This window comes from Engystomops pustulosus, unplaced genomic scaffold (genome assembly GCF_040894005.1).
Source record: "Engystomops pustulosus unplaced genomic scaffold, aEngPut4.maternal MAT_SCAFFOLD_260, whole genome shotgun sequence".
Lineage (NCBI taxonomy): Eukaryota > Metazoa > Chordata > Amphibia > Anura > Leptodactylidae > Engystomops > Engystomops pustulosus.
The window spans coordinates 46239-61469 of NW_027285139.1; the positions used below are offsets into that span (position 1 = coordinate 46239).

At 57.5% G+C, this 15231-nt stretch overlaps 1 protein-coding gene across 1 annotated transcript in view; it reads right to left on the minus strand.

Moving 5' to 3' along the window:
* LOC140110359 (phosphatidylinositol 3-kinase C2 domain-containing subunit gamma-like) overlaps positions 1 to 15231 on the minus strand; it is a 113449-nt gene that overhangs the window by 28297 nt on the left and 69921 nt on the right. The window contains exons 19-21 of the mRNA XM_072132188.1: positions 11584 to 11764; positions 9684 to 9791; positions 8250 to 8348 (exon numbers count right to left, since the gene is read on the minus strand). Coding sequence (XP_071988289.1) covers positions 8250 to 8348; positions 9684 to 9791; positions 11584 to 11764 — 388 coding nt within the window. The remainder of the gene's footprint in view (positions 1 to 8249; positions 8349 to 9683; positions 9792 to 11583; positions 11765 to 15231) is intronic.

Consider the following 15231-nt stretch of genomic DNA (forward strand, 5'->3'; position numbering starts at 1 on the left):
AACAGAGAGAAGACGAGGAGGGAGGGAGGGGGGGAGAACAGAGAGAGAAGACGAGGGAGGGAGGGAGGGAGAACAGAGAGAGAAGACGAGGAGGGAGGGAGGAGGGGGAGAACAGAGAGAGAGACGAGGAGGGAGGAAGGGAGAACAGAGAGAAGACGAGGAGGGAGGGAGGAGAACAGAGAGAGAAGACGAGGAGGGAGGGAGGGGGGAGAACAGAGAGAGAAGACGAGGAGGGAGGGAGGAGGGGGAGACAGAGAGAGAAGACGAGGAGGGAGGGAGGGGGAGAACAGAGAGAGAAGACGAGGAGGGAGGAGGGAGAACAGAGAGAGAAGACGAGGAGGGAGGGAGGGGGGGAGAACAGAGAAGAAGACGAGGAGGGAGGGAGGGAGAACGAGAGAGAAGACGAGGAGGGAGGAGGGAGAACAGAGAGAAGACGAGGAGGGAGGGAGGAGGGGGGGGAACAGAGAGAAGACGAGGAGGGAGGGAGGGGGGAGAACAGAGAGAGAAGACGAGGAGGGAGGAGGGAGGGGGGAGAACAGAGAGAAGACGAGGAGGGAGGGAGGGGGGAGAACAGAGAGAAGACGAGGAGGGAGGGAGGGGGAGAACAGAGAGAAGACGAGGAGGGAGGGAGGGGGGGAGAACAGAGAGAGAAGACGAGGAGGGAGGGAGGGAGAACAGAGAGAGAAGACGAGGAGGGAGGGAGGGAGAACAGAGAGAGAAGACGAGGAGGGAGGGGGGGAGAACAGAGAGAGAAGACGAGGAGGGAGGAGGGAGAACAGAGAGAGAAGACGAGGAGGGAGGGAGGGGGGGAGAACAGAGAGAGAAGACGAGGAGGGAGGAGGGGGAGAACAGAGAGAGAAGACGAGGAGGGAGGGAGGGAGAACAGAGAGAAGACGAGGAGAGGGGGGGGGAGAACAGAGAGAAGACGAGGAGGGAGGGAGGGGGGAGAACAGAGAGAGAAGACGAGGAGGGAGGAAGGAGGGGGGAGAACAGAGAGAAGAAGAGAGGAGGGAGGGAGGGGGGGAGAACAGAGAGAGAAGACGAGGAGGGAGGGAGGGGGGGAGAACAGAGAGAAGACGAGGAGGAGGGGGGGAGAACAGAGAGAAGACGAGGAGGGAGGGAGGGGGGAGAACAGAGAGAGAAGACGAGGAGGGAGGAGGGGAGAACAGAGAGAAGACGAGGAGGGAGGGAGGGGGGGAGAACAGAGAGAGAAGACGAGGAGGGAGGAGGGAGGGGAGAACAGAGAGAGAAGAGAGGAGGGAGGGAGGGGGGGAGAACAGAGAGAAGACAGAGGAGGGAGGGGGGAGAACAGAGAGAGAAGACGAGGAGGGAGGGAGGGGGGGGAGAACAGAGAGAGAAGACGAGGAGGGAGGGAGGGGGGGAGAACAGAGAGAAGACGAGGAGGAGGGAGGGGGGGAGAACAGAGAGAGAAGACGAGGAGGGAGGGAGGGAGAACAGAGAGAAGACGAGGAGGGAGGAGGGAGAACAGAGAGAGAAGACGAGGAGGGAGGAGGGGGGAGAACAGAGAGAAGACGAGGAGGAGGGAGGGGGGAGAACAGAGAGAGAAGACGAGGAGGGAGGGAGGGGGGGAGAACAGAGAGAGAAGACGAGGAGGGAGGGAGGGGGGGAGAACAGAGAGAGAAGACGAGGAGGGAGGAGGGAGAACAGAGAGAAGACGAGGAGGGAGGGGGGGGGGAACAGAGAGAAGACGAGGAGGGAGGGAGGGGGGAGAACAGAGAGAGAAGACGAGGAGGGAGGAGGGAGGAGGGAGGGGGGAGAACAGAGAGAGAAGACGAGGAGGGAGGGAGGGGGGAGAACAGAGAGAGAAGACGAGGAGGGAGGAGGGAGAACAGAGAGAGAAGACGAGGAGGGAGGAGGGAGAACAGAGAGAAGACGAGGAGGGAGGGGGGGGAACAGAGAGAAGACGAGGAGGGAGGGAGGGGGGAGAACAGAGAGAGAAGACGAGGAGGGAGGGAGGGAGGGGGGAGAACAGAGAGAAGACGAGGAGGGAGGGAGGGGGGAGAACAGAGAGAGAAGACGAGGAGGGAGGGGGGGGAGGGAGGGGGGAGAACAGAGAGAAGACGAGGAGGGAGGGGGAGAACAGAGAGAAGACGAGGAGGGAGGGAGGGGGGGAGAACAGAGAGAGAAGACGAGGAGGGAGGAGGGAGAACAGAGAGAAGACGAGGAGGGAGGGAGGGAGGGGGGGAGAACAGAGAGAAAGACGAGAGGGAGGGAGGGGGGGAGAACAGAGAGAGAAGACGAGGAGGGAGGAGGGAGAACAGAGAGAGAAGACGAGGAGGGAGGAGGGAGAACAGAGAGAAGACGAGGAGGGAGGGGGGAGAACAGAGAGAGAAGACGAGGAGGGAGGGAGGGGGGGAGAACAGAAGAGAAGACGAGGAGGGAGGGAGGGGGGAGAACAGAGAGAGAAGACGAGGAGGGAGGGGGGAGAACAGAGAGAGAAGACGAGGAGGGAGGGGGGGAGAACAGAGAGAGAAGACGAGAGGGAGGAGGGAGGGGGAGAACAGAGAGAGAAGACGAGGAGGGAGGGAGGGGAGAACAGAGAGAAGACGAGGAGGGAGGAGGGGAGAACAGAGAGAGAAGACGAGGAGGGAGGGAGGGGGGGGAGAACAGAGAGAAGACGAGGAGGGAGGGAGGGGGGAGAACAGAGAGAGAAGACGAGGAGGGAGGGAGGGGGGAGAACAGAGAGAGAAGACGAGGAGGGAGGGAGGGGGGAGAACAGAGAGAGAAGACGAGGAGGGAGGGGGGGAGAACAGAGAAGAAGACGAGGAGGGAGGGAGGGGGGGGGAGAACAGAGAGAAGACGAGGAGGAGGGGGGGGGGAGAACAGAGAGAAGACGAGGAGGGAGGGAGGGGGGGAGAACAGAGAGAAGACGAGGAGGAGGGAGGGGGGAGAACAGAGAGAGAAGACGAGGAGGGAGGGAGGGGGGGAGAACAGAGAGAGAAGACGAGGAGGGAGGGAGGGGGGAGAACAGAGAGAGAAGACGAGGAGGGAGGGGGGGGGAGAACAGAGAGAAGACGAGGAGGGAGGGGGGGGGAGAACAGAGAGAAGACGAGGGGAGGGAGGGGGGGAGAACAGAGAGAAGACGAGGAGGGAGGGGGGGGAGAACAGAGAGAAGACGAGGAGGGAGGGGGGGGGAGAACAGAGAGAAGACGAGGAGGGAGGGGGGGGGAGAACAGAGAGAAGACGAGGAGGGAGGAGGGAGAACAGAGAGAAGACGAGGAGGGAGGGGGGGAGAACAGAGAGAAGACGAGGAGGGAGGAGGGGGGGGAGAACAGAGAGAGAAGACGAGGAGGGAGGAGGGAGAACAGAGAGAAGACGAGGAGGGAGGAGGGGGAGGGAGAACAGAGAGAAGACGAGAAGGGAGGAGGGAGAACAGAGAGAAGACGAGGAGGGAGGAGGGGGGGGGGAGAACAGAGAGAGAAGACGAGGAGGGAGGGGGGGAGAACAGAGAGAGAAGACGAGGAGGGAGGAGGGGAGAACAGAGAGAAGACGAGGAGGGAGGAGGAGGGGGAGAACAGAGAGAGAAGACGAGGAGGGAGGAGGGAGAACAGAGAGAGAAGACGAGGAGGGAGGGAGGGAGGGGGGGAGAACAGAGAGAGAAGACGAGGAGGGAGGGAGGGAGGGGGGGAGAACAGAGAGAGAAGACGAGGAGGGAGGGAGGGGGGAGAACAGAGAGAGAAGACGAGGAGGGAGGGAGGGGGGGAGAACAGAGAGAAGACGAGGAGGGAGGGGGGGGAGAACAGAGAGAAGACGAGGAGGGGGGGGGGGAGAACAGAGAGAAGACGAGGAGGGAGGGAGGGGGGAGAACAGAGAGAAGACGAGGAGGGAGGGAGAGGGGGGAGAACAGAGAGAAGACGAGGAGGGAGGGGGGGGGAGAACAGAGAGAAGACGAGGAGGGAGGGGGGGGGAGAACAGAGAGAAGACGAGGAGGGAGGAGGGGAGAACAGAGAGAAGACGAGGAGGGAGGGGAGAACAGAGAGAGAAGACGAGGAGGGAGGGGGGTGAACAGAGAGAAGACGAGGAGGGAGGAGGGGGGGGAGAACAGAGAGAGAAGACGAGGAGGGAGGGAGGGAGAACAGAGAGAAGACGAGAAGGGAGGAGGGAGAACAGAGAGAAGACGAGGAGGGAGGAGGGAGGGGGGAGAACACAGAGAGAAGACGAGGAGGGAGGAGGGAGGGGGGGGAGAACAGAGAGAAGACGAGGAGGGAGGAGGGAGGGGGGGAGAACAGAGAGAGAAGACGAGGAGGGAGGAGGGAGGGGGGAGAACAGAGAGAGAAGACGAGGAGGGAGGAGGGAGGGGGGAGAACAGAGAGAGAAGACGAGGAGGGAGGGAGGAGGGAGAACAGAGAGAGAAGACGAGGAGGGAGGAGGGAGGGGGGAGAACAGAGAGAGAAGACGAGGAGGGAGGGGGGAGAACAGAGAGAAGACGAGGAGGGAGGGGGGAGAACAGAGAGAAGACGAGGAGGGAGGGAGGGGGGAGAACAGAGAGAAGACGAGGAGGGAGGGGGGAGAACAGAGAGAGAAGACGAGGAGGGAGGAGGGAGGGGGAGAACAGAGAGAGAAGACGAGGAGGGAGGAGGGAGGGGGGAGAACAGAGAGAGAAGACGAGGAGGGAGGGAGGGGGGAGAACAGAGAGAGAAGACGAGGAGGGAGGGAGGGGGGAGAACAGAGAGAGAAGACGAGGAGGGAGGGAGGGAGAACAGAGAGAGAAGACGAGGAGGGAGGGAGGGGGGAGAACAGAGAGAGAAGACGAGGAGGGAGGGAGGGGGGAGAACAGAGAGAGAAGACGAGGAGGGAGGGGGGAGAACAGAGAGAAGACGAGGAGGGAGGGGGGAGAACAGAGAGAAGACGAGGAGGGAGGGGGGGGGGAGAACAGAGAGAAGACGAGGAGGGAGGGGGGGGGGGAGAACAGAGAGAAGACGAGGAGGGAGGAGGGGAGAACAGAGAGAAGACGAGGAGGGAGGGAGAACAGAGAGAGAAGACGAGGAGGGAGGGGGGAGAACAGAGAGAAGACGAGGAGGGAGGAGGGGGGGGAGAACAGAGAGAGAAGACGAGGAGGGAGGGAGGGAGAACAGAGAGAAGACGAGAAGGGAGGAGGGAGAACAGAGAGAAGACGAGGAGGGAGGAGGGGGGGGGGAGAACAGAGAGAGAAGACGAGGAGGGAGGGGGGAGAACAGAGAGAGAAGACGAGGAGGGAGGAGGGAGAACAGAGAGAAGACGAGGAGGGAGGAGGGGGGGGAGAACAGAGAGAGAAGACGAGGAGGGAGGAGGGAGAACAGAGAGAAGACGAGGAGGGAGGGAGGGAGGGGGGGAGAACAGAGAGAGAAGACGAGGAGGGAGGGAGGGAGGGGGGAGAACAGAGAGAGAAGACGAGGAGGGAGGGAGGGGGGGAGAACAGAGAGAGAAGACGAGGAGGGAGGGAGGGGGGGAGAACAGAGAGAAGACGAGGAGGGAGGGGGGGGGAGAACAGAGAGAAGACGAGGAGGGAGGGGGGGGGGAGAACAGAGAGAAGACGAGGAGGGAGGGGGGGGAGAACAGAGAGAAGACGAGGAGGGAGGAGGGAGAACAGAGAGAAGACGAGGAGGGAGGGAGAACAGAGAGAGAAGACGAGGAGGGAGGGGGGTGAACAGAGAGAAGACGAGGAGGGAGGAGGGGGGGGAGAACAGAGAGAGAAGACGAGGAGGGAGGGAGGGAGAACAGAGAGAAGACGAGAAGGGAGGAGGGAGAACAGAGAGAAGACGAGGAGGGAGGAGGGAGGGGGGAGAACAGAGAGAGAAGACGAGGAGGGAGGGAGGAGGGAGAACAGAGAGAGAAGACGAGGAGGGAGGAGGGAGGGGGGAGAACAGAGAGAGAAGACGAGGAGGGAGGGGGGAGAACAGAGAGAAGACGAGGAGGGAGGGGGGAGAACAGAGAGAAGACGAGGAGGGAGGGAGGGGGGAGAACAGAGAGAAGACGAGGAGGGAGGGAGGGGGGAGAACAGAGAGAGAAGACGAGGAGGGAGGGAGGGGGGAGAACAGAGAGAAGACGAGGAGGGAGGGGGGGGGAGAACAGAGAGAGAAGACGAGGAGGGAGGGAGGGGGGAGAACAGAGAGAAGACGAGGAGGGAGGGGGGAGGGAGAACAGAGAGAAGACGAGGAGGGAGGGGGGAGAACAGAGAGAAGACGAGGAGGGAGGGAGGGGGGAGAACAGAGAGAGAAGACGAGGAGGGAGGGAGGAGGGAGAACAGAGAGAAGACGAGGAGGGAGGGAGGGGGGAGAACAGAGAGAGAAGACGAGGAGGGAGGGAGGGAGGGAGAACAGAGAGAGAAGACGAGGAGGGAGGGAGGGGGGAGAACAGAGAGAGAAGACGAGGAGGGAGGGAGGGGGGGAGAACAGAGAGAGAAGACGAGGAGGGAGGGGGGAGAACAGAGAGAAGACGAGGAGGGAGGGGGGAGAACAGAGAGAAGACGAGGAGGGAGGGGGGAGAACAGAGAGAGAAGACGAGGAGGGAGGGAGGGGGGAGAACAGAGAGAGAAGACGAGGAGGGAGGGAGGGGGGAGAGAACAGAGAGAGAAGACGAGGAGGGAGGGAGGGGGGAGAGAACAGAGAGAGAAGACGAGGAGGGAGGAGGGAGGGGGGGAGAGAACAGAGAGAGAAGACGAGGAGGGAGGAGGGAGGGGGGGAGAACAGAGAGAAGACGAGGAGGGAGGAGGGAGGGGGGGAGAACAGAGAGAAGACGAGGAGGGAGGAGGGAGGGGGGAGAACAGAGAGAAGACGAGGAGGGAGGGGGGAGGGGGGGAGAACAGAGAGAAGACGAGGAGGGAGGGAGGGGGGAGAACAGAGAGAGAAGACGAGGAGGGAGGGAGGGGGGAGAACAGAGAGAGAAGACGAGGAGGGAGGGAGGGAGGGGGGAGAACAGAGAGAGAAGACGAGGAGGGAGGGGGGAGGGGGAGAACAGAGAGAGAAGACGAGGAGGGAGGGAGGGGGGAGAACAGAGAGAGAAGACGAGGAGGGAGGGAGGGGGGGAGAACAGAGAGAAGACGAGGAGGGAGGGAGGGGGGAGAACAGAGAGAAGACTAGGAGGGAGGGAGGGGGGAGAACAGAGAGAAGACGAGGAGGGAGGGAGGGGGGAAGAACAGAGAGAGAAGACGAGGAGGGAGGAGGGAGGGGGGAAGAACAGAGAGAGAAGACGAGGAGGGAGGAGGGAGGGGGGGAGAACAGAGAGAGAAGACGAGGAGGGAGGGAGGGGGGAGAACAGAGAGAAGACTAGGAGGGAGGGAGGGGGGAGAACAGAGAGAAGACGAGGAGGGAGGGAGGGGGGAAGAACAGAGAGAGAAGACGAGGAGGGAGGAGGGAGGGGGGGAGAACAGAGAGAGAAGACGAGGAGGGAGGGAGGAGGGAGAACAGAGAGAGAAGACGAGGAGGGAGGGAGGGGGGAGAACAGAGAGAAGACGAGGAGGGAGGGAGGGGGGAGAACAGAGAGAGAAGACGAGGAGGGAGGGAGGGAGGGAGAACAGAGAGAGAAGACGAGGAGGGAGGGAGGGAGGGAGAACAGAGAGAAGACTAGGAGGGAGGGAGGGAGGGAGAACAGAGAGAGAAGACGAGGAGGGAGGGAGGGAGGGAGAACAGAGAGAGAAGACGAGGAGGGAGGGAGGGAGGGAGGGAGAACAGAGAGAAGACTAGGAGGGAGGGAGGGAGGGAGAACAGAGAGAAGACTAGGAGGGAGGGAGGGGGGAGAACAGAGAGAGAAGACGAGGAGGGAGGGAGAACAGAGAGAGAAGACGAGGAGGGAGGGAGGGGGGAGAACAGAGAGAAGACGAGGAGGGAGGAGGGAGAACAGAGAGAGAAGACGAGGAGGGAGGGAGGGAGAACAGAGAGAGAAGACGAGGAGGGAGGGGGGGAGAACAGAGAGAGAAGACGAGGAGGGAGGAGGGAGAACAGAGAGAGAAGACGAGGAGGGAGGGAGGGGGGAGAACAGAGAGAGAAGACGAGGAGGGAGGGAGGGAGAACAGAGAGAGAAGACGAGGAGGAGGGAGGGGGGAGAACAGAGAGAAGACGAGGAGGGAGGGGGGGAGAACAGAGAGAGAAGACGAGGAGGGAGGAGGGGGAGAACAGAGAGAAGACGAGGAGGGAGGGAGGGGGGGAGAACAGAGAGAGAAGACGAGGAGGGAGGGAGGAGAACAGAGAGAAGACGAGGAGGGAGGGAGGGAGGAGAACAGAGAGAAGACGAGGAGGGAGGGAGGGGTCAGCACTTACCTTATACATAACGTGGATGTTGGGCCCCTGTGGATCGGCGTTAATGAAGGAAATTTTCAGGGGCCGAGCGTTAGACCGGAAGACAGAGCAGAGCTAACGGGAGAGAAGATCCATCAACATCATCTACCGGAACCGCAACTCCGACCCAACCGCAGCACTTTACTACACATACACCTCTTGCATCACACCGGGGGCTGCGCTCACTATTCTGTATCACACCGGGGGCTGCGCTCACTATTCTGTATGACACCGGGGGCTGCGCTCACTATTCTGTATGACACCGGGGGCTGCGCTCACTATTCTGTATAACACCGGGGGCTGCGCTCACTATTCTGTATAACACCGGGGGCTGCGCTCACTATTCTGTATAACACCGGGGGCTGCGCTCACTATTCTGGATAACACCGGGGGCTGCGCTCACTATTCTGTATCACACCGGGGGCTGCGCTCACTATTCTGTATAACACCGGGGGCTGCGCTCACTATTCTGGATAACACCGGGGGCTGCGCTCACTATTCTGTATAACACCGGGGGCTGCGCTCACTATTCTGTATAACACCGGGGGCTGCGCTCACTATTCTGTATAACACTCCGGGGCTGCGCTCACTATTCTGTATCACACCGGGGGCTGCGCTCACTATTCTGTATCACACCGGGGGCTGCGCTCACTATTCTGGATAACACCGGGGGCTGCGCTCACTATTCTGTATAACACTCCGGGGGCTGCGCTCACTATTCTGTATAACACCGGGGGCTGCGCTCACTATTCTGTATAACACCGGGGGCTGCGCGCACTATTCTGTATCACACTGGGGGCTGCGCTCACTATTCTGTATCACACTGGGGGCTGCGCTCACTATTCTGTATAACACTAGGGGCTGCGCTCCCTATTCTGGATAACACCGGGGGCTGCGCTCACTATTCTGGATAACACCGGGGGCTGCGCTCACTATTCTGGATAACACCGGGGGCTGCGCTCACTATTCTGTATCACACTGGGGGCTGCGCTTACTATTCTGGATAACACCGGGGGCTGCGCTCACTATTCTGTATAACACTGGGGGCTGCGCTCACTATTCTGTATCACACTGGGGGCTGCGCTCACTATTCTGTATCACACTGGGGGCTGCGCTCACTATTCTGTATAACACTAGGGGCTGCGCTCCCTATTCTGTATAACACCGGGGGCTGCGCTCACTATTCTGTATCACACTGGGGGCTGCGCTCACTATTCTGTATAACACCGGGGGCTGCGCTCACTATTCTGTATCACACTGGGGGCTGCGCTCACTATTCTGTATCACACTGGGGGCTGCGCTCACTATTCTGTATAACACTAGGGGCTGCGCTCCCTATTCTGTATAACACCGGGGGCTGCACTCATTATTCTGCAATGCACTGGGGGTTGCGCTCCTTGCAGTACTTACCTCTGGGTCGATCCCTCTGACAACGATCGCGGGGTTCAGCGGGAGGCGACATTCTGTTACTTCTTCAAAGAAGAGGTCGATGTCCCGGAGTCCGAGCTTTAGCGCCTCCTGCAGGGGGGATTGTAGGAATCATCAGCGCAGCCACAACCACCCCCTACACTGTACCCACCATCAATGCACCAGCCAGCAGGTATATAGCATGGGGGGCAGTATAGTGCACGGAGGAGGGGCAGTATAGTGCACGGAGGAGGGGCAGTATAGTGCACGGAGGAGGGGCAGTATAGTGCACGGAGGAGGGGCAGTATAGTGCACGGAGGAGGGGCAGTATAGTGCACGGAGGGGCAGTATAGTGCACGGAGGAGGGGCAGTATAGTGCATGGAGGGGCAGCAGTATAGTGCATGGAGGGGCAGCAGTATAGTGCATGGAGGGGCAGCAGTATAGTGCATGGAGGGGCAGCAGTATAGTGCATGGAGGGGCAGCAGTATAGTGCATGGAGGGGCAGCAGTATAGAGCATGGAGGAGGGGCAGTATAGTGCATGGAGGGGCAGTATAGTGCATGGAGGGGCAGTATAGTGCATGGAGGGGCAGTATAGTGCATGGAGGGGCAGTATAGTGCATGGAGGGGCAGTATAGTGCATGGAGGGGCAGTATAGTGCATGGAGGGGCAGTATAGTGCATGGAGGGGCAGTATAGTGCATGGAGGGGCAGCATAGTGCATGGAGGGGCAGAATAGTGCATGGAGGGGCAGAATAGTGCATGGAGGGGCAGCATAGTGCATGGAGGGGCAGCAGTATAGAGCATGCGGGCCAGTATAGAGCATGGAGGAGGGGCCAGTATAGAGCATGCGGGGCAGTATAGTGCATGGAGGAGGGGCCAGTATAGAGCATGGAGGAGGGGCCAGTATAGAGCATGGAGGAGGGGCCAGTATAGAGCATGGAGGAGGGGCCAGTATAGAGCATGGAGGAGGGGCAGTATAGAGCATGGAGCAGGGGCCAGTATAGAGCATGCGGGGCAGTATAGAGCATGGAGGAGGGACCAGTATAGAGCATGCGGGGCAGTATAGAGCATGGAGGAGGGGCCAGTATAGAGCATGGAGGAGGGGCCAGTATAGAGCATGGAGGAGGGGCCAGTATAGAGCATGGAGGAGGGGCCAGTATAGAGCATGGAGGAGGGGCCAGTATAGAGCATGCGGGGCAGTATAGAGCATGCGGGGCAGTATAGAGCATGGAGGAGGGACCAGTATAGAGCATGGAGGAGGGGCCAGTATAGAGCATGCGGGGCAGTATAGAGCACAGAGGAGGGGCAGTATAGAGCATGTGGGGCAGTATAGAGCACAGAGGAGGGGCAGTATAGAGCATGTGGGGCAGTATAGTGCATGGAGGAAGGGCCAGTATAGAGCATGCGGGGCAGTATAGAGCATGGAGGAGAGGCAGTATAGAGCATGGAGGAGGGACCAGTATAGAGCATGCGGGGCAGTATAGAGCACGGAGGAGGGGCCAGTATAGAGCATGCGGGGCAGTATAGAGCATGTGGGGCAGTATAGAGCATGCGGGGCATTATAGAGCACAGAGGAGGGGCAGTATAGAGCATGCGGGGCAGTATAGAGCACAGAGGAGGGGCCGTATAGAGCATGGAGGAGGGACCAGTATAGAGCATGGAGGAGGGACCAGTATAGAGCATGCGGGGCAGTATAGAGCACGGAGGAGGGGCCAGTATAGAGCACGGAGGAGGGGCCAGTATAGAGCACGGAGGAGGGGCCAGTATAGAGCATGCGGGGCAGTATAGAGCACAGAGGAGGGGCCAGTATAGAGCATGCGGGGCAGTATAGAGCATGCGGGGCAGTATAGAGCACAGAGGAGGGGCAGTATAGAGCATGCGGGGCAGTAATGTCACAGTCACCTCTCTCTTGTCCTCAGTTGCGCTCTTCACGCTCTCTGCGATGTTCTGCAGCAGGCGCAGCAGTCTCTTCTCTCTGTGGAATTGGTCTGTCAGGGCTCGTCCGGTGCAGCGCTCCAGTGCCTCCAGCAGCCGCCGGTACATCCCCCCATAATGAGGATCCGCGGTGCCATCTGTCAGAAGCCTGCGGGGGAGGAGTCTCACATATCCAGTACATAGTGCAAGCCCCGCCCCTTACCGGGCCTGTCACGAAAGGCCCTCGTGATCAGAGAAGACAAGCACTGAGCGATATTTCTTCAGGTTTTATTCCAGTATAATCACAAGTTACATATCAGCCATGTCCTCAGGTAGAGCCGCAGCTTCTCCAGACAAAGGTTCATCAACAACTGCCCCTCAAATCAATATCCCCCCCACCCAAATCCACCCCCACCTCCTCTGCTATCTGCTTATCACCTACTAGGGGGTGGTGGGAATTTATTACCCCAGTACAGCAGCCCCCACTGGAGCTGTGGGGTCACTGAGACCTCTGGAGGAGAGAACATTCCAGGACTACAAACCTGCAGAAGTCCATGTTACACACATGATTATATATAAAGGATTATATACACATGATTATATACACATGATTATATACACATGATTATATACACATGATTATATATAAAGGATTATAAAAGAGAAGAGCAATGGTTATATATGAATGATAAGAGAATACAAATGTAACACACTACATAACACCGATTAGTGATCTATGAAATACGTCACAGCCTACTGTGACACCCCCCCCCCCATGTCAGGCAGTCTGCTAGTGACCTCTTAACAGAGGGAGTTGGGCGATGCCTCTAAATTTGTCAGTCCATAGTAGCTTCTGCGTTGGTGTGGGAGCTGCCCTTCCGATGCTGAATAGTAAAGTTGTATTGTTGTAGCGCTAGACTCCAGCGCAGTAGTTTTCCATTTTCCCCAGACACCCTCTGCAGCCAGCTGAGAGGGTTATGGTCAGTCACCACTGTCAAATCGCGTCCATACAGGTAAGGCTGCAGTTTCTTGAGAGCCCACACAATGGCTAGGCACTCCTTTTCAATTGTAGCATAAGCAGTCTCTCTGGGTGATAACTTGCGGCTCAAGTAGATGACAGGGTGTTCCCCTCCCTGCTCATTAACTTGGGACAAAACTGCACCAATTCCATAAGTTGAGGCATCAGTCTGGACAACGAAACGTCTGGAGAAGTCCGGGGCTGCGAGGACTGGGGCGCTGGCCAAGAAGGATTTCAGGGCAGTCATGGCAGCGTCACATTCGGGTGTCCAGGTAATAACTCGTGGGCGCTTCCTGCTTGTGAGATCTGTTTAGCCAATGCACTATAGTTAGGGATACCCACTTGTCCCTAGAAATGCTAACACCTGCTTCTGTGTTCTAGGTACTGGCCAATTGAGAATGGCTTCTACCTTAGCTGGTTCTGGTTTTACCCTTCCACTCCCAACCTGATGTCCTAGGTACTGCTCCTCAGCCATGCCAAAATGGCATTTACTGGGCTTCAATGTCACGCCCGCAGAGTGCAGACGTTGCAACACTGCCTTTAGATGTTCTGGGTGTTCCTCCCAGGAGTTGCTAAACACTGCAATGTCATCTAAATAAGCCTGAGCAAATGTGTGACATCCCTCTAGTAATCGGTTTACCAATCTCTGAAATGTAGCTGGAGCATTTCTCATTCCAAATGGCATGACTGTGAACTGGTACAGGCCAAACGGAGCGGTGAAGGCTGATGAGTCCTGGTCCTGCCAGTACCCTTGACTTAGATCCAGTGTGGACAGGAACCTGGCATTGCCTAGTCGGTCCAGCAGTTCATCCACTCTGGGCATTGGATATGCATCAGTTACAGTCAGAGCATTAAGGCGTCTGTAATCTACACAGAACCTGGTGGTACCATCAATACCACAGGGGAGGCCCATGGACTCTGAGAGGGAACTATAACACCAAGGGAGAGCATTTTCTCAATTTCTGTCTTTACTTCTTGCTGTTTGGACTCTGCCAACCGGTAAGCAGGACTGCGCAGTGGTGAATGCTGTCCAGTGTTCACAAAGTGTGTGGCCATATGGGTGCGACCAGGAAGGGGGGATATCTGCTCCGAAAACTCTTGTAGAAGCTGCACTAGCTGCTCTCGTTGACGTGGTTCTAGCCTGGAGCTGATGACCACATCCCTAACATTGTGGGGGTTATTAGTCTCCTGGAGGAGGTCAGGCAAAGCCTCCTCAGCTCTCCCTTCTTCCAATGTACTGCAGATGGCATGTACACAAAAGGTTCTTTCTACGTATGGCTTAATCATATTAATGTGAACTGATTTTTGTCTGCCTTGGTCCTCCCACGGAGCTGCCACATAGGTTGTGTCATGTAACTGCTGCATCACTACATAGGGCCCTTCCCACGCTGACTGCAGCTTATCATGTCTCACAGGGGTAAGAAGTAACACCTTGTCCCCGGGGGCAAAACTACGTTCCCTGGAATGGCGATCATACCATTCTTTCTGTTTAGTTTGAGCAGCTTCAAGATGCTCTTTGACAAGCTGTGTCATCTGTTCTAGTTTCTTCCTAAACTGCAATACATAAGGTACAACTGGCTCCCCCGAGTACTGTATGTTCCCCTCCCAAAACTCCCTTAACAAGTCAAGAGGGCCTCTCACCCGCCGCCCATATAAAAGTTCAAAAGGAGAAAAACCGGTTGACTCTTGGGGAACCTCTCGGTAGGCAAAGAGGAGATATGGTAAATATTTCTCCCAATCTCCCCCTCCTGACTCTGCAAAGGTGCGCAACATTGTCTTTAAGGTCCCATTGAATCGTTCACATAGTCCATTGGTCTGGGGATGATAAGGGGTGGAATGAATTGGAGACACCCCACATCTCTGCCAAAGGCCATGGAGTACCTGTGACACAAACTGTGGCCCTTGATCTGATAAAATCTCACTGGGGAACCCCACTCTAGTGAAGATCTGGACAAGGGCATCAGCTACAGACACTGCATCAATATTTCTTAAGGCTACGGCCTCCGGGTAGCGAGTGGCATAGTCAACCACGGTCAAAATAAACCGTTTACCTGTACGACTAGGCCGACTAAGGGGCCCAATTAAGTCAACTGCAACCCTCTGAAAGGGCTCCCCAATAATAGGAAGTGGTTTAAGGGGATGTTTGTCTGACCGGTTTCCTTTCCCCACCCGCTGACAAGCATCACAAGAGCGGCAGAACTGCGTCATGCGCTGTGACATCCCTGGCCAGTAAAAATTCTGGGAAATCCTGTGTCGTGCACGGGTGATGCCTTGGTGCCCTGACAGTGGAATTTCATGGGCAATGTGCAATAATTGATGACGGTACTTGGTAGGTACCAATAACTGCTTAGAGGCGGCCCAGGGCCGTCTTACCGGAGCATCTATAATACGATAATACAGCTTATTTTCCTGCACTATCCGGTCTCCTCTCTCTGACTCAATTTCCCCAACCCTTTTCCTTAATGGCTCTAAGCTAGGGTCACTGGCTTGATTTTTTATAAACTCTTCCCTATTCCCAATATCGGCCCAGTCATGTGTGTCGGCTTACCTGATGGACACCCTCCTGTGAGCCATGATCTGCCATTGCTGATCTTCTGGTTATGGTACAACAGATGTCT